This window comes from Rana temporaria, chromosome 1 (genome assembly GCF_905171775.1).
Source record: "Rana temporaria chromosome 1, aRanTem1.1, whole genome shotgun sequence".
Taxonomy (NCBI): domain Eukaryota; kingdom Metazoa; phylum Chordata; class Amphibia; order Anura; family Ranidae; genus Rana; species Rana temporaria.
In genome coordinates, this window is record NC_053489.1 from 398,353,129 (window position 1) to 398,375,808 (window position 22,680).

General features: G+C 44.3%; 1 protein-coding gene across 2 annotated transcripts in view; it reads left to right on the forward strand.

The window, feature by feature from the left end:
* Positions 1 to 22,680, forward strand: part of CRTC1 (CREB regulated transcription coactivator 1) — a 194,316-nt gene that overhangs the window by 28,921 nt on the left and 142,715 nt on the right. For both annotated transcript variants that reach the window (XM_040322959.1, XM_040322969.1), the window contains exon 2: positions 607 to 723. In XM_040322959.1, coding sequence (XP_040178893.1) covers positions 607 to 723 — 117 coding nt within the window. The remainder of the gene's footprint in view (positions 1 to 606; positions 724 to 22,680) is intronic.

Below are 22,680 nucleotides of genomic sequence, written 5' to 3' on the forward strand. Positions count from 1 at the left end.
TATATATATATATATATATATATATATATATATATATATATATATATATATATATATATATATATATATATATATATATATATAATAAACATTTTTTGCTCCTGTTTTATTTATAACCACAGAGTTCATGCACAGTGAGATTTTTCTGCCACATTCCCACAACCAGAAAGCCACCTGTACCACGCACAGCTTGCCATACAATTAATGCCAGTGCTCCTTTCCATTGGCATTAATCCACAAGACGTATTTTTACAGAATGCTGAAGTTTCATGTTTGGGACATGCCTCGGACACACGTGTAGGTAAACATTAACACAAAGAAGTGTATGGCTGCGTACAGCATTCACTTGTATGGCAGGCTGTACAGAACGCTTCCTGGGTGCGGGAAAGCACCAGCATATAAGTTGGGCATAGAAAATACTTATAAAATCTTATAAATCCAAAGAGCCATTTAAATCTTCACCTTTTTGATAATATCAGTAGCTTTCTTTTAAGTCTCATCAGGATTGGGTAAAAGTACATTTTGAGAAAATACAATTTGGGTCAGTGAATTATAGCATTTGATTTAAATGCTCACTGCACCTTTAGTGATGAATGTCAATTTTAGTTACAGCTACAGAAGACCCAATATTTGCAGTTGGGACAAAGCCGTGGGCAGTACTATGGAGGGTCTCTGCCAAACGTCAATCAAATTGGGAGCAATTCTATTGACCTGCCTTTTCAGGTAAGTATCTTTATTTGCGTGTGTGTGTGTGTGTCTACTTGCCGTTCATTGCCTTTCTGTTTTATTATTCTTTTCTGTCAAATTAAAAATAAAAGTTCTGAGAAGAAAACTTAAACCCCCTTTCATATAAAATGCTCTACAGGTATGGAGGATCATCACTGGAACTACTGGGTAGAATAAATCAGATTTAAACATTTCAATTTATCAGAAGTTAACACACAAGAGCAACAAAGAAGTGAGGTTTAACCAGGCTGGAAAACGTGGAAAACGTGTAGAATGATAACCACCTTTAGGACCCAGTTTATTTTCTGCCTTTGCAACCCACAAAAGCTTTTAGGGCCTGTTCACTCTGGGATTTCACAGGAACACAGGTTCTCACATGACCTCCATGTTGTGCATTTTCACAGCCTATTCGTTGGAATGGTCTACAAATTGCACTACTTTTTCAAAACGCGCTGCATAATACTGCAGTACAACGCAATTTTTGGTGCCCACAAACGCAGTTCACAAGATCAGCATGCTGACCTGCAGGGCGTGCGGAAATTATGCCTTTATATACTGCATTCTGGTGTGAACCAGCCCTTTTTTTAAACCTGCTTTAAAGAGCAAACATAGCATGAATAAATGATTATTTGCCTATTTTTTTTCTTTCTATTTTTAAAGAAGAATTATTTTCCAAGAAGAGAGAACCAGGCAGGTAAAACAAGTCTGCTAAATATTTATATATCACAAATGATCTCAAGGACTGAAATTCCAAGACTGATTAACTGACCAGGCCATGGGGTACATGCGTGGAACAGAATTGGAGGGGGGGGAGAAATTCAGTACCCAGATCACCTTTGCTACAGAAAGGCATATGCCAATAGATGTGAATGTTTGCAGCAAGATTGACTACAGTTGCTATTGGCGTTGTATCCTGTGTCACTCCAAGTTTTGAAGTCAGACTGTAGGTAACTAGTATTTTTTGGTCTAAAGGTCAGCAACCAAATATCTGAAAAGTGTGGCATGCATTTGTATACAGCTCCACTCACATTGAGCCGATTTGGCATGCGATTTGACACTTCAAACCGCATTTGCAAATGGGTGGCTATTGCCGGCAATAGCACCATCTGAAATCGATGCCGCACCGATTCCCAGAAGTAGTTCCTGTACTACTTTTGGTGACTTTGGGGGTGATTTGAATAGATATCTGTGCATGAACCCGCACAGATTTTTGTCAAATTGCCCCCGAAGTCAGACTGTATTGTCAGTTTGAAATCGTGTTCAGCTGAACTCGCACAATTTTTAACCCACAGTCTGTGTAAACCTGGCCTTAGTCTGATACCCCGAACTAAAATCTAGTCAAACAATTGCCTTGAGAAGCGACCTAATTAGTAGAGAGCCCACATGTGTGTAATTTAATCTCGGTATAAATACAGCTGGTGCGACAAACTCTCTTATTAAAGGGGGGCTTCTGGATTCCGATAAGCCTCCCGCCCGCAGACCCCGACAACCAACGGCCAGGGTTGTCGGGAAGAGGCCCTTGTTCTTATCAACATGGGGACAGGATGCTTTGGGGTGGGGGGGCACAGCCCCCCCCCCCTGCCTTAAAGCACCCTCCCTAAAGCTCTCCTGCTCACTTGTCCCCATCTCCTTTCCTGACCGGTTGGGCTGCGTGCTCGTATATGGGTCTGGTGTGGATTTTGGGGGGACCCCCACACAGTTTTTTCAGCGTAGGGGGTTCCCCTTAAAATCAATACCAGACCCAAGGGCCTGGTATGCTGTTGGAGGGGGAACCCATGCCGTTTTTTTATTTTAAATTTGGCTTTGTGTTCCCCCTCAAGATTCATACCAAACACAGTGCCTGGTATTGGCAGAGATCCAAGTCGGATCCCCGTTCATTGAAGTCGGATGCGTGTCTGACTTTAAGTCGCAGGGCAAAGTAAGATCCAGTGTGAACCCGGTCTTGGAGGTTTGTAAAAGAACCTTGGTAAACAAATGGCATCACGAAGGCTAAGAAACACACCAGACAGGTCAGGGATAAAATTGTGGAGAAGTTTTAAAGGGGGGTTAGATTATGAAAAATAAAATAAAAAATATCCCAAGCTTTATACATCTCACGGAGCGCTGTTCAATCCATTATCTGAAAATGCAAACAGTATGGCACAATTGCAAACCTACCAAGACATGGCCGACCTCTTAAACTGCCAGGCACGCAAGGAGAGCATTAATCGGAGAAGCAGCCAAGAGGCCCATGGTAACTCTGGAGTAGCTGCAGAGATCCACAGCTCAGGTAGGAGAATCTGTCCACAGGACAACTATTAGTCGTGAACTACACAAATCTGACCTTTATGAAAGAGTGGCGAGAAGAAAGCCATAAGAAGTCCTATTTGCAGTTTGTGAGGAGCCATGTGGGGGACAAGGCAAATGTGAAAGAAGGTTCTCTAGTCAGATGAGACCAAAATTTTAACTTTTTGGCCTAAAAAGAAAAATGCGTTGTTTAGCAGAAATTTAACACTGCACATCAGCCCTGTGGAATATGGTGGTGGCAGCATCATGTTGTGGGGATGCTTTTCCTCAGCAGGGAAGCTGGTCAGTTGATGGGCAGATGGATGGAGCCAAATTACAGGGCAATCTTGGAAGAAAACCTGTTGGTCTGCAAAAGACTTGAGACTGGGGCAGAGGTTCACCTTTTAGCAGGACAACTACCCTAAACATACAGCCAGAGATACAATGGAGTGGTATAGATCAAAGCATATTCATGTATTAGAATGGCCCAGTCAAAGTCCAGACCTAAATCCAGTTGAGAATCTGTGGCAAGACTTGAAAATGGCTGTTCTCAGACGCTCTCCATCCAACCTAAGAGATCTTGTGGTATTTTGCAAAGAAGAATGGGCAAAACTTTCACTCTCCTAGATGTGCAAAGCTAGTAGAGACATACCCAAAAAGACTTGCAGCTGCAATTGCAGTGAAAGGTGGTTCTACAAAGTATTGTCTGAAAGCTGAATACAAATACTCACAACACTTTTCACATATTTATTTGAAAAAAAAAAAAAAAAAAACATTCATCATTTTCCTTCCACTTTATAAATTTGTGTCACTTTGTGTTGGTCTATCACATAAAATCCCAATAAAATATATTTGCGTTTTTGGTTGTAACATGACAATCTGTGGAAAATTTCAAGGGGTATGAATAATTTTTCAAAGCACTTCAGGTAATTGGACACTGGCAAACAAAATTGTAAGCAACCCATGTAACCCCCCCACCCCAGTATCCTTAGGTGATGGATGTTTTTTTTTTTTCCCCTCTCTCTTTATATATAAAAAGTACACACACGATCAGCCATAATACTATCACCGCTGACAGGTAACATTGATTATCTTGTAACAATGGCATCTGATACGTTGAAATCAGAAAATATAAGCAAGCATAACGATTTGAGAAACTTTAACAAGGGCCAAATTGTAATGGCTGGATCCGACATATTTCTGGTCTGCAGTGCTCAAGACCTATCAAAGGTATTCCAAGAAAAGAAAACTAGTGACTGGCATTGGTGGCCAAGGCTTGTTGCATGTGGGGAGCAAAAGCTGGCTCTTAAGGTCTAAACGAATAAAAGAGCTATTGTAGCTCAAATTGCTGAAATGGTTAATGCTTGCTCCGATAGAAAGGTGTCAGAACACCGTACATCACAGGTTATTGCATATGGGGTTGTGTAGCAACAGACGGGTCAGGGTGCCCATGCTGACCCGTGTCTGCAGCCAAAAGCTCTGACAATGAACACGAGAGCAGGAGACAACGGTGGCCTGGTCTGAGGAATTAAAGAATGGTTTGAGGAACACAATGAGTTTGAGGTGTTGACTTGGCCTCTAAATTCTCCAGATCTCAATCCAATTGGGCATCTGGTGGATGTGCTGATTTGGTGTGTATACTGTTTATCTATCCGTATAATAACAAAAAAGACAATGGTCCAAAAATTCTCCCGGTAGACGAATCGCTTAGACCCCATTCACACTGAGGCGTTTTTCAGGTGGATTTGGGCAAAAAAAAAACGCCTGAAAAATGCCTCCCCTGCAGTCCCAGTGTGAAAGCCATAGTGCTTTTACACGGGTGCACTGCGCTGGCAGGACATTAAAAGTCCTGCAAGCAGCATCTTTGGGGTATACACCGCTCCTGCCTATTGAAATGGATGGGCAATGCTGGCAATTGTCTGCAAAGCGCTTCAGCGATACATGGGCACATTTAACCCTTCAACCGCTAGCAGGGGGTTAAAAGCGCCCCGCTAGCGGCCAAATAGTGTCGGTAAAGTGCCGCTAAAACTAGCAACGTTGTACCGCCAATGCCCACCCCAGTGTGAAAGCAGCACAAGTGATGCAATGGGGCAGTAGTAAATTCTTTAAGGCCTCTTGCACACAATACTCCTCTTTGATCATCTCTTTTTTCAGCCTGTTTTTTTATTTTTTTATGTATTTGCTCATATTTTTACGCATACGCGTTCACAAATTTATGCATTTTCACGGGCATGCGGGCAACTTAATCTTTAACAATATGTTAATGGGCATTTGCACAATGCACGCACGTGCGCATGAAGCGTAAATTACTGACCAAAAATTATGATTTTTTTTTGTCTTTCTTTTTTCTTTAAATTGAAGAATGCACGGCGCCTGTGTGCATAGGCACATTACAATTAACGGGCTGTATTTTAGCTTGGTAAAAAAAGCTGCAGTGTGCAAGAGGCCTAAGTCCTGTAAGTTGCATGGTGGGGCTTCCATGGATTGGACTTGTTTTTCCAGTACATCCCACAGATGCTCTATTGGATTAAGATCTAAAGACTTTGCAGGCTAAGTAAACACCTCAAACCGTTTCTTGCAGGGTGGTAGGATGCAATATCTTCCTTTTAACATGAAGGGGTGTCTTTGGTCTGCAACATGTTTTAGGTAGGCATCCAAAGTTTCCCAACACAACATTGCCCAAAGCATCACACTGCCTCCGCCGACTTTCCTTCTTCCCGCACTGCATCCTGATGCCATATTTTCTCAAATCGCCTTTCAGGACAACCTTGGAGAGAGCGCAGCTCCGCCTCTTCTGTAGGAAACACCCACAGGCTTTAAATCCCTCCTCTTCCACCATGGCTTCAGTTATTGTGTTTCCTCCGCCATGGTGGAAGCATCAGGTTGGAGCCAGGGAGCTGCGTTCTCTCCAAGGCTGGAGACAGGCTTTTCCCTCATTGTTTTACCTTTTTTGTAAGGTGGGGACTGAACCATCCCAGCTCCTCCGCTGTACCTTTAAGGGGGGATGCTCCGGAGTCCTCTGGTCTCGCCTGCTCACGGGAGCTTTAGGATCCATAGGGGACGCTGCGTCTGGTGCCCGGAGTCCGCAGGTTTTGACCCCGGTGGTCGGGCAGGTACCGTTTCTTTCAAGAAACATGTCCTGCATGTCGGTTCCGGGTCCCGGTCTGGCGGGTGACGTCACGCCGGCGACGCGGCGTTTCCTGTGGAGGCGTGGCGCTCGTGGCTCCTGGCGCCTGGAACGCAGGGACTGGAGGGCGGGTTCTCTGACCGGCGCTTCCGTTTCCGGCTCCTACTGATGACGCGGAGCCCGGGAAATTCAAAAGCCCAGCGTTTTCCTCTACAGCTGTCTCTCTGCAATGGAGGAAAGAGTTACAGCGATGGCGGATGCAGGCGCCGTCAGCACCGGTCAGGCCCAGGTAAGAGGGGTACAATGGTGCCTTTATTCTTATCCTTATGGGCTTTCTATTGTGTTTGGTTGTTTTCCTCCTTATGGGAGCCTGCTCTGCTCTGATGGAAGCCTATGCTGGGCCATCTAGCAGAAACTCTGGTGGTTGCTATGTTCTATCTTTCTTCTTAAAGGGACATTTTTTTCACTCTGGTGGTGGTATTAGCACGGTGGTGGTTTCCCTTGCTTAGCTAAGAGAGCTTTGATTTAAGTCAGTTTAATTTCTCGTTTCAGGAGAAAACTGCTAGTAAATCTAAACCAGCAAATCCACCAAGCCAAAGGAAATGTCCTTCCTGTAAAAACCCTTTGAGAGACTCTTGGCAGAAAGCCATGTGTAGATCATGTATTAAAGACCTAGTTGAAGAGGAATCTTCTCAACAAATTAAAGAATTATTTTCATCTGTCAAGGAACTCTCGGACTCACTTAGTTCAGTGAAATCCATGCTAGTGCAGAGTGCGGTCCATACTGAGCCCCAGCAACCACCAGCAAGCCCAAGAGCTTCCACCTCCAGGCCGGTAGTGGTGGACTCTGGGGATGAGGGGACAAGTACTCTTCCCTCACTTGTAGACTCTGAGGAAGAGGAAGAAGAGGATGCAGGCAGAACCTCTAAATATAAATTATCCCTGGAGGATGTGGATGAACTTTTAGGTGCAATCTACACTACCCTTGACATTCAGGAGGAAAGAGTACAACTATCAGTCCATGATAAAATGTACCAGGGTATGGATGACTCCAAACATAGAGTTTTTCCTGTCCATAAAGTGTTATCTGACACAGTTAAGAAAGAATGGAAAGACCCGGAAAAAGGTCCCTTCCTTCCTAAATCTCTTAAGAGAAGATTTCCCTTTGAAAACAAAGAAACTGAGGTTTGGAATAAGAAACCCAGAGTGGATGCTGCCTTTTCACAGGTTTCTAGAAGGACAGATCTGGCCTTTGAAGACATGGGGGTCTTGAAAGATGCGATGGACAAAAGAGCAGATGCTCTCCTTAAAAAAGCTTGGGACTCCGCATCCGCCAGCCTTAAACCAGCCATGGCTTCCACGGTGGTAGCAAGAAACCTGGAATGCTGGGTAGAGAAACTGAAGGGCCACATTGAAGCAGGCACCCATAGGAAAGACCTTTTAGACTCCTTTCCTCTAATCCTTAATGCAATTAAATACATGGCTGATGCATCAGCCGAATCAATTAAAATGGCAGCCAGATCCTCAGCACTTGTCAATTCAGCTAGGCGTGCAGTCTGGCTAAAAACGTGGTCAGGGGATACAGCCTCAAAGATTAAACTTTGTGGCATCCCTTTTTCAGGGGATTTTCTTTTTGGGCCAGACCTGGAAACAGTCTTAGATAGAACGGCCGATAAAAAGAAGGCTTTCTCCAGCCAAGAAGAAACAGACGTTTAAAAAGAATTTTCGTGCTGTTCAACAACCCTACAAAAATAGAGAAGATGTCAACAAAAAACGTTGGATTCCTCAAAAGGGTAGGGGAAGAGGTGGGGTTCTCTTCAGATCTCCTCCAGATCAAAACCCTAAAGACAAATGACGTAACTACTTCCAGTAGGGGGAAGACTGTCATCCTTTCTCCCTCAGTGGAGTCAAATATCCACAAGTCCTTTCGTGAAGAACATCATTTCACAAGGTTACAAACTGGAATTCTCGGAATGTCCGCCAAGGCAGGTTTTACATTACAGCCCTTCCAAGAGACCAAGAAAAGGCTTCGGCCATGATGAACCTTTTACAGGATCTGATTCAACAAGAAGTCATTGTCCAGGTCCCGAAACAGCAGGAGGGTCGGGGGTTTTATTCCCATATATTTCTTGTAAAAAAACCTTCAGGCAAATACCGGTTGATTCTGAATCTAAAGATCCTGAACAGATCAATACGGTACAAACACTTCCGTATGGACACAATTTACTCCATCACAAAACTGTTGTCTCCAGGTTGCTTCATGGCATCCTGGACCTAAGGGATGCCTATTTACATGTGCCAATAGCACCAGCCTCCCAAAAGTTCCTTCGCCTAGCCATCAATCTGGGAACATCAGTATGGCATCTCCAATTCAGGGCCCTACCATTTGCCTGTCATCTTCCCCAGAGTTTTCACAAAGATTATGGCGGAAGCCCTGGAGCCTCTAAAACTGAGGGGATCTCGGTCGTGCATACCTGGACGACCTATTATTCTTCGCAGATTCCAGGGATCAGCTTGTGACGAACCTCCAAACGTCACAGACTCATCTCAAAAATCTAGGTTGGATTTTGAACTTAGAAAAATCGCATCTAGATCCCTCTCGGGAGATGAGGTTTCTGGGCTACACCCTAAACTCAGTAGTGCAAAAAGTGTTCCTGCCTCAGGAAAAGATAGACAATCTTTTCAGCAGTGGGTCAGATCCAGACGAACCTTTCAGTACCAGTCAGAACAGTTATGTCAGTTTCTCGGCCTTCTTACAGCTACAATTCCGGCAGTCCAGTGGGCAAGACTGCATTCCAGACCACTTCAGAAAAACATCTTGCAGGTCTGGTCACACCAGGTGCCGTTCGAGAAGCGTTTCAGACTTTCTACGAAAGTGAAACGAGCACTATGGTGGTGGAGGGGACCCTTCCAATCTAACGAAGGGTCTCCCATGGTTTTTTCCCCTGGACAAGCGTCTAACAACCGACGCAAGCTCCTGGGGTTGGGGAGCCCACCTGGAGGGTCAAACCGCTCAAGGCAAGTGGTCAAAAATAGAGGCAAGAAAATCGTCAAACTGGCGAGAATTGAAAGCCATTCATTTGGGTCTGATAGCTTTTCAACAGGAGGTCAAAGGACATCATGTACAGATTCTGTCAGACAATACGACAGCAGTGATCTATGTTTAAAGCAAGGGGGAACCAGGAGCCAAGGGCTCATGGACTTAGCCAATCAACTTCTGTCATGGGCGGAAATAAATGTGGCCTCCCTATCGGCAGTCCACCTGAAGGGATCACAAAATCTCCTAGCAGATCTGCTAAGCAGAAAAAGAGTGGTGGAAGCAGAATGGAGTCTGAACCAGGAGGTGTTCGATATAATATCGGAGGAATGGGGACATCCCCAAGTGGACCTATTTTCAAGTCAACAAAATGCGAAGGTCCAGGAATTCTTTTCAATTCACAGAATGGATTCAGGCAGTGGGGATAGATGCCCTGGCACACCCATGGAATTACCGGCTGTGTTACGCCTTTCCCCCTTTCCACTAATCCTCTGGTCCTAAGGAAATTCAGGGAGGAGAACACCAACTTGCTCCTGATCGCTCCTTTTTGGCCAAAAAGGCCTTGGTTTGCAACACTTTTGAACCTGGCCTCAAACCTCCCTGGAGATTACCATACAGGAAGGATCTATTGACACAGGGCTCTGTGTGCCATCCGGAAGCAAGCAGGCTACATCTAACTGCTTGGTTTCTGAAGAAGACCTTCTAAAATCTAAAGGACTTTCTGATAAAGTAGTTAAAACTCTACTATCAAGTAGAAAAGAGGTAACTAGGTCCATCTACCTCAAGGTATGGAAGAAATTTAACTCTTGGTGTTCTTCCAAAAGTTTCGAAATCAAGAGTACTATTTCAGTTCTGGAATTTCTCCATGAAGGAATGGAGAAAGGTCTAGCCGCCAGCACCCTGAAAACACAGGTAGCGGCTCCTCAGTTTATCTTGAGAGATCTTATCCAAAGAAACTTTAATTTCTAGATTTTTTAGGGCTCTGGCTCGAAATAGGCCAATAGCCCTCAAAGTTTTCCCTGTTGGGGACTTATCTATTGTTTTGCAAGGTCTCACGGGGAGCTCCGTTTGAACCTTTACAGAGTGCATCGTTAAAAAGTTTAGTTCTCAAAACAATTTTTAGTTGCCATTACATCAGCAAGGAGAATCAGTGAGCTCCAAGCTCTAGCAATTAAGGAACCCTTCCTAGAGTTTTGCCAGACCGAGTGGTCCTTCAACGGATCCAGCCTTCCTACCGAAAGTGGCCTCAACTTTCCATCGGTCGCAAGAAATAATTCTACCAACATTTTCCTCAGTTCCGGCTAATGCAGGAGAAGAAGCTTTCCATACATGGATGTAAAGGAGTGTCTGTTACAGTTCCTTTCCGTCACCAAGGAGTTCAGGAAATCAAACGCTCTTTTTGTGGTATTCTCTGGTTCCCGTAAAGGGGAAAAAGCTTCTAAGAGTACGCTCGGTAGATGGCTTAGACAACCAATTTCTGAAGCCTATCAAGCAAAAGGAGAAGTTCCTCCTTCTGGGATCGCTGCTCACTCTACAAGGTCAACCGCAGTTTCCTGGGCCGAAAGGGCCGGTGCTACGCCTGATCAGATCTGTAAGGCTGCTACTTGGTCCAGTTTCTCAACTTTATTCGGCACTACAGGTTGGACTTGCTGTGCGGCCGCCAGATCAAGGCCTTCGGCAGGAAAGGTACTGCAGGCAGTAGTCCCACCCTAGGGTAAGTTACTTGGTTATCCTCTCCAAGGTTGTCCTGAAAGGCGATTTGAGAAAGGCCTAGTTAGACTTACCGGTGACGGTATTTCTAAGAGCCTTTCAGGGACAACCGCTATTTCCCTCCCTAAATGTGTATATAAAAAGTAAAGTATATATTCTATCATGGTGTTGTGGTTCTCTGTGCTTTGTTTTCCCAGTGCCGGAGGCCACACAATAACTGAAGCCATGGTGGAAGAGGAGGGATTTAAAGCCTGTGGGTGTTTCCTACAGAAGAGGCGGAGCTGCGCTCTCTCCAAGGTTGTCCTGAAAGGCTCTTAGAAATACCGTCACCGGTAAGGTCTAACTAGGCCTTTTCCCAGGTAAGTAATGCATATGCACACAGCCTTCCACACAATGGTGTTAAAGGGTAACTTCACTTTCAGGGGGGGAATAAAAGGCAAATAAAAAATATAGCGTATACAATTGCGATACAAGTCATAATGTAATTGAATGTTATTAAAAATTACCTTTTTCAATCTGCAGCCACTGTAATTTTCTATAAATGCAATGCAACATGGCTACCTGGAGTTGTTCTGTACACAGAATGTGTACTGACCACTCCCCAAAAACATAATTTCCTGCTTGTGTAATTGGTTCACCAATTTTCTCAGAAGTCTGCCTAAGATACAAGTCGGATTTCAGGCATCCCCTGCAACAAAATTTTTATTTTTGGTGAACTATTTCCAATAGGAACTTGTGTAAAGGGATGCAGGCCCAGCAACTTTCCTCATTACTGACCTGCAGCTGCCACAGCTGACTGAAATTTATGAAAATACTCCCATTAGAGACCCACTCAGAACAGTGGCACAGATAAACACACATGGATTTCTTCAGCATAACAAAAGGTAGGAATCTGCAACAAAGGTTGTTATAATCCTTACAATGTACATAGAACACCCGGGGGGGGGGGTGGTTTTATTTATTGTTTCCTCAACAAAAGTGTAGCTACAATATGATTTAAAGAAAACCTGATTCAGCAGACCAGGTCATCTTCTTTTATTGTTCCATGGTACAGTTTGGATGCTCACGTGCACCCTCGCCAGTCTGTGGCTACGCAGTCCCATGCCCAACCAACTGTGATGTCCTTTTGTTTCTAATTTGAACACATTAACTTCAGGGACAACATGTTTGTTTGCTGCCTATTGTATCCCATCATCTTTCAGATACCATTGTAATGAGCTCACACACAGGTCACCCATAACTTTATGACCACCGACAGTGAATAAATGATTAGCTAATCATTTATTCACTGTCGGTGGTCATAAAGTTATGGGTGACCTGTGTGTGTGTGTGTGCTAAAGTGGGTGATGTCTGTTTGCTTTTTTGGATGACTGAATTCTAATGCTTCGGCCAGGTCTTCAGGATGTACAGGCTGGCATTTTGCACTCGCCTCCTGCCTTCAAATCTGCCTAGTTCCCCCAGAGGCTGGTGGTTCTTGATGCTTCTCTTCTGCAGTTGCTCATCTCACGAGGAACTCTTCTTGTGCCTGCAGGGGAAAGGTTTCAGGGTTTTTAATTCAAATTGATTCATCAATCAACATGAGTACAACCAGCCTGTTGGATCTTTCATGCAATTATTGCCAACGGCTATAGCTGCTAGCACATTCCTGTTTATCCTCTGCACCAGCATTTTAGGTTTTGTTGTGGGAGACTTATTTTCAGTTTGTAGCCTTATTTGGCCTATACACTGCTCCCCATGTCTTCACAAAAGTTTTGGTTCCTGTTTTGGTCTTTTTTTTGCTCTCATGGGGAATCGGGGGTCCTATTGAAGGATTGTTCTATCCAGTCTATGAATGCCAGCATGCAGTGGACTGTGTGGAGACTGAGGTATTTTGGGTAGATTATCACTCCTCAGAAATCTGCACTGGGTCCAATTTTTGTAGTCTAATTTTTGGAATTGATCCTGGACACTTCTTTCTTCCCTCAGAATATTTAAGAACACTGCACTCTCAAGCGCAGTTCTAGCTATCAAGACGTCACCACTTGGTACACTTTAGCATGAGGGTTCTGTATCAAATGGCCACCTCATTTAAAGCATTACTTATGCCTAATTCCACTCCAGGCTACTGCAACTCCTCATCCTGTCTGTGGGACAAGTGGAATGCAGTCTCTGGACAATCCAATGCGCCTGCCTCCCCTGGCTTGCCACGCCTTGATTTGGTGAATTTCCAATCCAACGTTGGAGTCAAAGTAATATATCCCAATAATTTAGGAGGTTCTCATGACGGATGCCAGTCTGTCGGCATGGGTGGAGTCCACGGAAGTTGAGTTAAGGGGAACCCGGTCAGCATAGAAATCTAAACTGCCAGTAAACAAGGTTTTTTTTTTTTGTTTTGTTTAAACTCTGGATTACTGAGACGAGACACTGGACATCTCGGCTTTAGCGAATTCTGACATGGGTCAGACAACACCATAACCATGCTTTTAAATCAACCATCAAAAAAGCACAGAAAGTTGACCAGTCTGACCTGGGCAGAGCACAATGTACCTGACCGCAGTACACATTCCAAGTGTAGAAAATTGTCAGGCCGACTCTGTCAGTCTTAAGTGTCTGGATTGAGGCTGGGTGGTTCCTTTCCCAAGTATTTTTTCAGGACCTTTTTGTCAGAGGTACGCGACCCTTGATGTATCCTTTTTAGCAGAATGGTTCAAGAAATTGAACAAGTTTGTCACCAGGTCCAGAGAACCTTTACTTTTTAAAGTAGACACTTCTGTGACCTGGTGGGTTTAGTTTCACCTGATCTATTCTCTTCCTCCACTGAAGCTTCTTCCATGATTGCTTCGCAGGATCCAGTCACAGGGCATTAGTGATTTTTGTGGCACCAAACGAGGATTTGGTACTTGAACATACTCCAGCTTCTCAAATCTTTATTAGCCTCTTCGGATTGCAAGGACCTTCTGTCTCGGGGCTCGCTCTATCATCCTGCTTTTTGTTAGTTGTCTTTAACGACCTGGCCGTGAAAGCCTAGGTCCTGAGGGATAGAGACTTATCTGATTTGGGTATCCCAATACCTTTACATGCTAGGAAATCTGCTTCTTGCAGAATATATAAAATCACAACTTGAAGGCTTACCTTGCAGAGAAAGTTTCATCGTAGACTATACTCGCATTTGGTTCTAGATCAGCATCTGGCCTTGAGTACCCTCAAGGAGCCAATTTTGGCTTTATCATCCTCTTCCAGTATTTTTTAGCTTCTTATTCTTTGGTGAAGGCCTTTGGACAGGGAGTTATTCATTTAGATGTACCTAGATGCTCTCTGGTGATGCTGTGGGGCCTCAGTCTGGTACTTACTGCTTTTCTGAAGTCTCCATTCAAACCTTTTCAAAATATTCTTGGCTGAGCTAACTCACAAGGTGTTTTTTCTTGTCGTGGTATTGCACAAAGTATTAAGTGGTATTAAAGGTTCAGCTGTAAAAAATATAAATAAGTTGCATACCTGCTCTGTGCAGTGGTTTTGCACAGAGCAGCCCTGATCCTCTTCTTCTCGGGTCCCCTGCTGGTGCTCCTTCCCCTTGACCAGTGCCCCAAATGGCAAGCCATTTGCTATGGGGGCACTAGTGCGTGCTTGCTCCTGAGCACTGCTCTGTGTCCATAAGACACACACAAAACTGCGAGTCAGGCCCCACGCCCACACTCCCCTCATTGGCCCACTGGCTGTGATTGATAACAGTGGGAGCCATTGGCTCCCGCTGCTGTCACAGCCGATTGGGAGAGGTAGTCCTGGGACAGCAGAGGCTCTTGCGCACATCACTGGATCAAGAGGAAGCTCGGGTTAGTGTTTGGGGGGGGGCTTTAGCCTTTACAACCACTTTAAGGTTACCGAGACCTAAATCTTCCTTTGTGCCCAAGGTTGTCTCCTTTCACCTTAACCAGGTTGTCATCCTGCCATCTTTCTTTCTGGCTCCTAAGCATCTTTCAGAGGGCTCTCTTCACTTACTGCTTCCACACTTCACTGCTTAGATGTGGTTCATTCTGTATGAGTTTACCTGTCAGCTATGGCCTCCCTTGGACTTTCAAATTTAATTACATTTTTCCTGAGGGCTTTCTCAGGGGTCGTTCTGCTTCTCGTTTCGCTGTCACTAGGTGGATTCGTCAGATCAAGCCTATTTATTTTTTCTTAACTTTCATGTTAAGGCCCACTCTGCTAGGTCTGTGGAAGTTTTCCTGGACCTTTCAGTATCGAGCATCTGTTTTGAAAATTGTAAGGCTACCACATGGTCCTGTTAACATGTTTTTTTGCTAGGTTTTACTGGGTGGCTGTACAAGCCACTGCAGATGCCAGCTTCTGCCATACGGTGCTTTAAGCAGCTGTGTAGTTGGGGTCTTATACACTTGTTTTGTTTGTGGGCTTGTTGGCAAAGTTTGCCAACAAGTGAACCGACAATGCACTTAGCTTAACCACTTGCTTACTGGGCACATATACCCCTTTCCTGCCCAGGCAAAATTTCAAGCTTTCCGCACTGCGTCGCTTTAAATTAAAATTGCGCGGTCGTGCGACGTGGCTCCCAAACAAAATTGACCTTTTTTTTTTTTTCACAAATAGAGCTTTTCTTTTGGTGGTATTTGATCACCTCTTACGGTGTTATTTTTGCGCTATAAACAAAAAAAGATCGACAATTTTGAAAAAAAAAACACTATTTTTTAACTTTTTGCTATAATAAATATCCCATTCTTAGCACTTGCCGACCGCGCTATAGCAAAAATACTGCTACAGCGCGGTCGAGTTGTTTGACAGGACGTCCTGTTGCACTTCCTCGTTTGCGCGTCCCCTGAGACCGCGTCGCGGAAGTGTCCATGCTTGCCGGGGTTCAGGGGATCCGACGCAGACACGGATCACGGTGAAGAGCCAATGATGGCGTGCTCTTCACCAACTGATCGCTCCCTCCAAATGAGGGAGCAGATTAATGTAAACAAAAAAAGGTCATCCTGGTGTCTTCTTCTCTTCTCCTCCGTCACACAACCGATACAGCGTGTGAGGAGAGAAGCGATTTTTTCAAGTGAGTGCCATCTATATTGTTAGAGAACTTTGCCCCTATTGATTTTTTTCATTTAGTTTTTTACCCAAGACCTATTATCCTCCATCGTGGCCCAGTGCAACCTCTATGCACAGCAATTCATAAGAGACAACCTGATTCAAGTTACGCCGTCCCTATAAATGGAGAGCATTGACAGGGAGGAATTTAAATTATTTTTAGGCCCTAACGTTTAACATGGGGATCTAAAAAAAAAAATGAATCATACTCATATTGGATCAAAAAAACCCATCCACCACATGCAATCTTTTCATCCACTATGTCAAGAACCAGATACCACATGATAATGCGTTTTCCTCCATTACAACGACAACACCCCAGTGCCCTCCCCGAAAATGACCCATCACATGACAAATTATTTAAAATTCGGGCCACTTCTAAATTATTTCTCTCAGAAATGTCCCCAGTTATTTGTCCCCGACCAAATATTTCCGTGGATGAGTCATTGTCCACTTCACAGGCAGGCTTGGCATCAAGCAGTATATCCCAAACAAAAGGTCCCCGATATGGGGTTAAGCTCTACAAGCTAAGTGTGACCGGGTCACGGGGTACGTCTACGCCTTCCGGGTGTACGAAGGGAAGGGACACCCAAACTGCATCCCCCTGAATGTCCAGAATATATTGGAGCCAGCGGAAAGATTGTTTGGGGAGCTTGTATATCCACTCTTGGAAAGGGTTACCACCTTTATGTGGATAATTCTATACAAGCTTGCCCCTCTTCCGCAACCTTCACCGGATGGGCACTCCAGCGTGGTGGTACAGTGCGACCCAATAGGAAGGGTTTCCCTGTGCCTTTACGAAAACGGCTCATTATGGAAAGAACTGCGAAAAGGGGGAGACGGCGTCTTTGCAGAATGAAGAAGTATTGGATATCCGGTGAGAGGGACAACGAAACGTCCACATGCTCTCAACGATACATGACACCCACGTGGAAATCCTCAGAAGAAACGGCCCTGTCCAAAACCAGAATGTGTTCAAGACTATAATTTGTTCATGGGGGGGAGTCGATTTCAATGATCAGATGCTCGAACCCTATCTTTCCACAAGAAAAAGCCGCCATTGGTATAAAAAAGTCGCCATATATCTTTTCAGTTTGGCCATTTACAACACTTATGTCATTTACCGTAAATCTACAAGGACCCCCTTATCTTATCTTTATTACCAAGAAGAAATTATCTCCTGCCTTTTGTACCCTGAAGACTCACCAGATGGCATTCGCTCTGATTGCGTGAGCAGACACCCATGAACGACACTTTATTGAGAAAATCCCCCCCCCCCCCATGAATCAGGCCGAAAACGTCAGAGTTGCCGGTGTGCACTCAAAGGAGGAACTAGAAAAGACACTACATATTATTGCCCTGATTGTCCTTCCCAACCAGGCCTTTGTTTGAGTCAATGTTTCCGGCCGTTACCATACTTTACTAGATTATTAGGAAAAGTATGGTAAACGTAATTGTCATTTACGGCCACACCTCTTATGCCACTGTACATACCGCTTGCCTGCTCCTGAACTGACCCTGGCCTGTTATACGACTACGCTTCTGCCCAACGCTAAACTATACCTACTCTGCCTGCCTATGGAACTGACCCTGGCCTGTTATACGACTACGCTTCTGCTAATGCTAAACTGTACCTACTTCTGCCCGCTCTGGAACTGACCCTGGACTGTTTGACCACGCTTTTTGCCTGCCCTTGGATTGATTCTTTTACCCTGCTATGCTAGTGGGAACACAGGGGGTCTCGCATATGTGAGGGGCTCCAGAATAGTTTTTTTCCGGATGAAAAAACTAAATTTTTAGTTTTCTCATTCCCAGATTAGGGTCTGGTTGCCCGGAGCTTCAAAGAGATTGGGTGGGAGAAGCCTCTACCCCTGTCCCCATTCTTTCCTGGCCTCTACTTGGACCATGTTCCTGCTTGCTACCAGACCAATATTTTGGCACTGCTGGCAATGTTTCTACTTGCACTGGCCCTGGACTATATATGGACAGTATCCCTGCCTGTACCGACTATGGACAATATTCCTGCCTGCTGCCTGGACATTCCATTCACTGTCGCTGACCCACGTCCCTGCCTGTTGCCTGGATCAGGGCTCTCCTCCTGTGGACAATTGCACTACTAAAACCACAGGTAATCCTTTTTTTTTTTTACCCATTACTCAGCAGAATGTATTTTAGTGTGGAATTCTGGTATGTACATGCTGTGTTAGGAAATGGGTGAAGGGCCTTTCAAAAATGTGATAGATTGTAAGGAAATTGGATGTGTAATTTGTGTCCCTTCAAACACCTGATGGTGCTTCTTGGATGTTGGGTCTCTATGTGGCCAAGCTATGTAAAAGTCTCACACATGTGGTATCGCCATACTCAGGAGAGCAGCAGAATATATTTGGGGTGTAATTTTTGCTATGTACATGCTGTGTTGGAAATATCCTATAAATGGACAACTTGTGTAAAAAAAAAAAAAAAAATGGCGTTTTCATTTTTTTCCACATTTTCCAAAAACATTGGCAAAAAAATGAACTGTTCAAAAGACTCATTATGCCATAATAGATTATACGTTGGGGTGTTGGCTTTCCAAAATGGGGTCACTTTGTGGGCGTTTCCATTGGTCCTGGTGCTCCAGGGCCTTCAAAAGTGTAATAGGTGGGTGAGAGAGATTAGATGTGTAATTTTGCTCCTAGAATGCTTGAAGTTGCTACTCGGTGTTGGGCCTCTGTATGTGGCCACGCTGTGTAAAATTCTCACACGTGTGGTATCGCCATACTCAGGAGGAGCAGCAGAATATATTTTGTGGTGTCATTTGTGGAATATACATGCCATGTGAGAGAAATAACCTGTTATAATGACAATATGGTGTGAAAAAAAAATAAAAAAAAAATCCTAATATTGCAAAGAATTGTGTGAACAAATGACAACTTCAAAAAACTAACTATGCCTTTACTTACTACCTTGGAAGTCTACTTTCCAAAAAGGGGTCATTTGGGGGGTATTTGTACTTTACTGGCTTGTTAGGGTCTTAAGAAATGAGAGAAGCTGTCAGTACTTCAGGTGTGATCGAATTGTTCAATTTTTCAGAAATTGGTACCATAGCTTGTAGACCCTATAACTTTCACCCAGACTAAATATCCATTTTTTTTTTTTTTTTTTACCAAAAATATGTAGCAGTATACATTTTAGGGCCAAATTTATGAGGAAAAATTACTTTTTTTGCAAATGTTATGATAGAAATGAAGAAAAATTCATTTTTTTTTACAAAATTTTCGTTATTTTTTTCATTAATAGCGAAAAAAAATAAAAAACGCAGAGGTGATCAAATACCACCAAAAGAAAGCTCTATTTGTGTGGAAAAAAAGGACAAAAATTGAATTTGGTTATAGTGTTGTATGACTGAGTTATTGTCATTCAAAATCTGAGAGCACCGAAAGCTGAAAATTGGTCTGTTAGGAAGGGTGTTTAAGTGCCCAGTGGTCAAGTGTTAAAAAAAAGAAAAAATTTTTTTTTCTCAGTTTAGGCCGTTATATTGCTGGGCCTGCACACGCGCCCCCTAGTGGCTGGAGGCCGTATATAGACGGCCTCCCGGCAATCAAGAGCCGGGCGGGAAGTGGTTAAAGGAACCTAATTATAAAATAACAAACCTTTACAACACCTTTAATTTGGAAATCAAATCAAGCAATGAGGTTCAGTGTGATGTTTCCCACAGTCTGTGATTTTGGGGAGCCAGTTTAGGAGGTCGACCAATTGGGTTTTTCTCTGGCCGATGCCGATATTTAGAAATTGGGGCGACCGATGGGCCGATATATTATGCCGATTTTTGCGCCGATATTTTAGGCAGATTTTTTTTTTGCCAGGTGGCCACTGGCTCGTGGCACTGGCAAGTGGTACTGATTGGCAGGTGGCACTAATTGGCACTGACAGGTTGCACTGGATGAAACTAATTGGCACTGATTGGCAGGTGGCACTGTCAGGCACCAACAGGTGGCACTAGCAGGTGGCACTGGTTGTACTGATTGGCAGGTGGCACTGGATGGCAATAGTTTGGCACTGGCTGGTACTGATTTGGCAGTGGCACTGGCTGGTACTGATTGGCAGGTGGCACTGGCTGGTTACTGAGTTGGCAGGTGGCACTGGCTGGTACTGATTGGCAGGTGGCGCTGATTGGCAGGTGGCACTGGCTGGCACTGATGGCAGGTGGCACTGGATGGCATTAGCGGATGTCACTGGCAGGTTTCACAGCCGATAATGTAGCTGTGTGAAACTGGTCTCTGCAGCACCACATGAAACTGTAGAGAGAGAGAGAGAGGAGCTCAGATTCAGTGTGATGTCGGAGGTGGGCGGGACCCGGGGTGGGCGGGCCCCAGCAGCTATCCAGCCAATGATCGGCCGTTAAAGAAAGGGGCGGGCCACATACGTGTAGCGGCCAGACCTCATCCCATTGGCTGGTGTTGGATAGCTGGTCCTGCTCACCCCAACATCAGACCTCGCGTCTCTCTCCCTAATGTTTCACACACACGGCGCTGCTCTGCAGACAAGTGGAGAAGGAACCCCACTTCCTCCTCCCTTCTCCACACTCTGCTGACACAGATGCAGATATGTGTTAAATATCAGCCAGCGTTTGGAGAATCGGCTGACCTCTAGCCATGTCATCTGCTGGTGTTGGTCCACTGTGTTTTATTCAAGTCCAAAGACGGTGCAGCCCTCTACCACGAAATTCTAAAGCACTTCATGCTTCCCTCTGCTGACCAGCTTTACGGAGACGCTGATTCATTTTCCAGCAGGACTTGACACCTGCCCATCGCTGCAAAAGTACCATACCTGGTTTATTTTTGATCACGATATCACTGTGCTGGATTGCCTGACCTAAAACCTCATAGAGAATCTGTGGGGGTATTGTTAAAAGGAAGATGAACACCAGACCCAACCATGCAGACAAGCTTAAGGCTGCTATCAAAGCAACCTGGGCTTCCATAACACCTCAAAGTACCACACGATGATCGCCTTCATGCCATGCCGCATTGCAGCAGTAATGCAAAGGAGCCCCGACCAAGTATTGGTGCATACTACTGTACATGAACATACTTTTCAGTAAGCCAACATTTCTATATTAAAAACAATTTTTGTTTATTATTGGTCTTATGTAATCTGAATTTTAGATACTGAATTTTGGCTTTTCATTAGCTGTAAGCCATAACTCTAACAATAAAACATTTATGCTTGAAATGTGTCACTCTGTGTAAGGCATCTATATAAAATGAGTTTCACTTTTTGAATTGAATTACTGAAATTGTAACTTTTTGATATTCTAATTTTATGAGATGCACCTCATATGTACAGGTTTTAGAGCAGCTCTTTCTCCCATCCAGACTGTCTTTTTTGGTGAAGGCCTTGCTTATTTCAGCAGGAGAATTCTAGACCGCATACTGCATCTAGGTCTGGGACAACAGCATGGCTTTGTAGTAGAAGAGTCCGGGTACTTAACCACCTACCAACCAGGCCAATTCTGTCATTTGTCTCCTACGTGTAAGAATATAATGGCGGTCATTGCAACTTTTTATCTCGCATGGTATTTGCGTAGCAATTTTTCAAACACGTTTTTTTGGGGGGGAAAACGCCTTATGCTTAAAAAAAAAAAAAAAAAAAAAGAGCATCTGGTTAGCCGGAAATCTCTATGGTAAACATGCGGGGCCGGCTAGTCCGTTCTCCGACTCGCTGATTGCAGAAGTGAGGCGGCAGAAGTACCGGGGGACGGGACATCTCTCTCGCAGCCATAAGAACGATCAAGCGGCGGAACAGCCGATGTGATCTTATGGTGCAGAGAATCGTCCGGGTGAAAAAGCAGATATCTGAATGATGCCTGTAGCTGCAGGCTTCATTTAGATATACTCCCACAAAGCCGAAGACGTCATATTATGGCCAACCGTCAGCAAGTTGTTAAAGTTCCAGGCAAAATGAGAACTCAGTCTCAAGCAATTGAACACCCCACCTCCATTTTTTGGATTTTTTTTCCCTTCTTTGGTCCCTTTTTTGACATGATTTCTTATGGACTTCTGTCACATGTTGCAACGGCAAGGTATGCAGCTTCCGCAGCTTTATCCGGCCCGCCTCCTTCCCCTCAGTTGCCTTCTGGGACCTGTGTGTGTCCCAAAAGCGAGCTATCCGGGACGACGGCGCGGCTATTCGTTTATAGCCGCTCCGTCGCGATCGCTCCCCGGAGCTGAAGAACGGGGAGAGCCGTATGTAAACACGGCTTCCCCGTGCTTCACTGTGGCGGCTGCATCGATCGAGTGATCCCTTTTATAGGGAGACTCGATCGATGACGTCAGACCTACAGCCACACCCCCCTACAGTTGTAAACACACACTAGGTGAACCCTAACTCCTACAGCGCCCCCTGTGGTTAACTTACAAACTGCAACTGTCATTTTCACAATAAACAATGCAATTTAAATGCATTTTTTGCTGTGAAAATGACAATGGTCCCAAAAATGTGTCAAAATTGTCCGAAGTGTCCATAATGTCGCAGTCACGAAAAAAATCGCTGATCGCCGCCATTAGTAGTAAAAAATAAATAAATAAAACTATCCCCTATTTTGTAAACGCTATACATTTTGCGCAAACCAATCGATAAACGCTTATTGCGTTTTTTTTTTTTTTTTTTTCAAAAATAGGTAGAATACGTATCGGCCTTAACTGAGGAAAATTTTTTTTTATGTTTTTGGGGGTTATTTATTATAGCAAAAAGTAAAAAATAT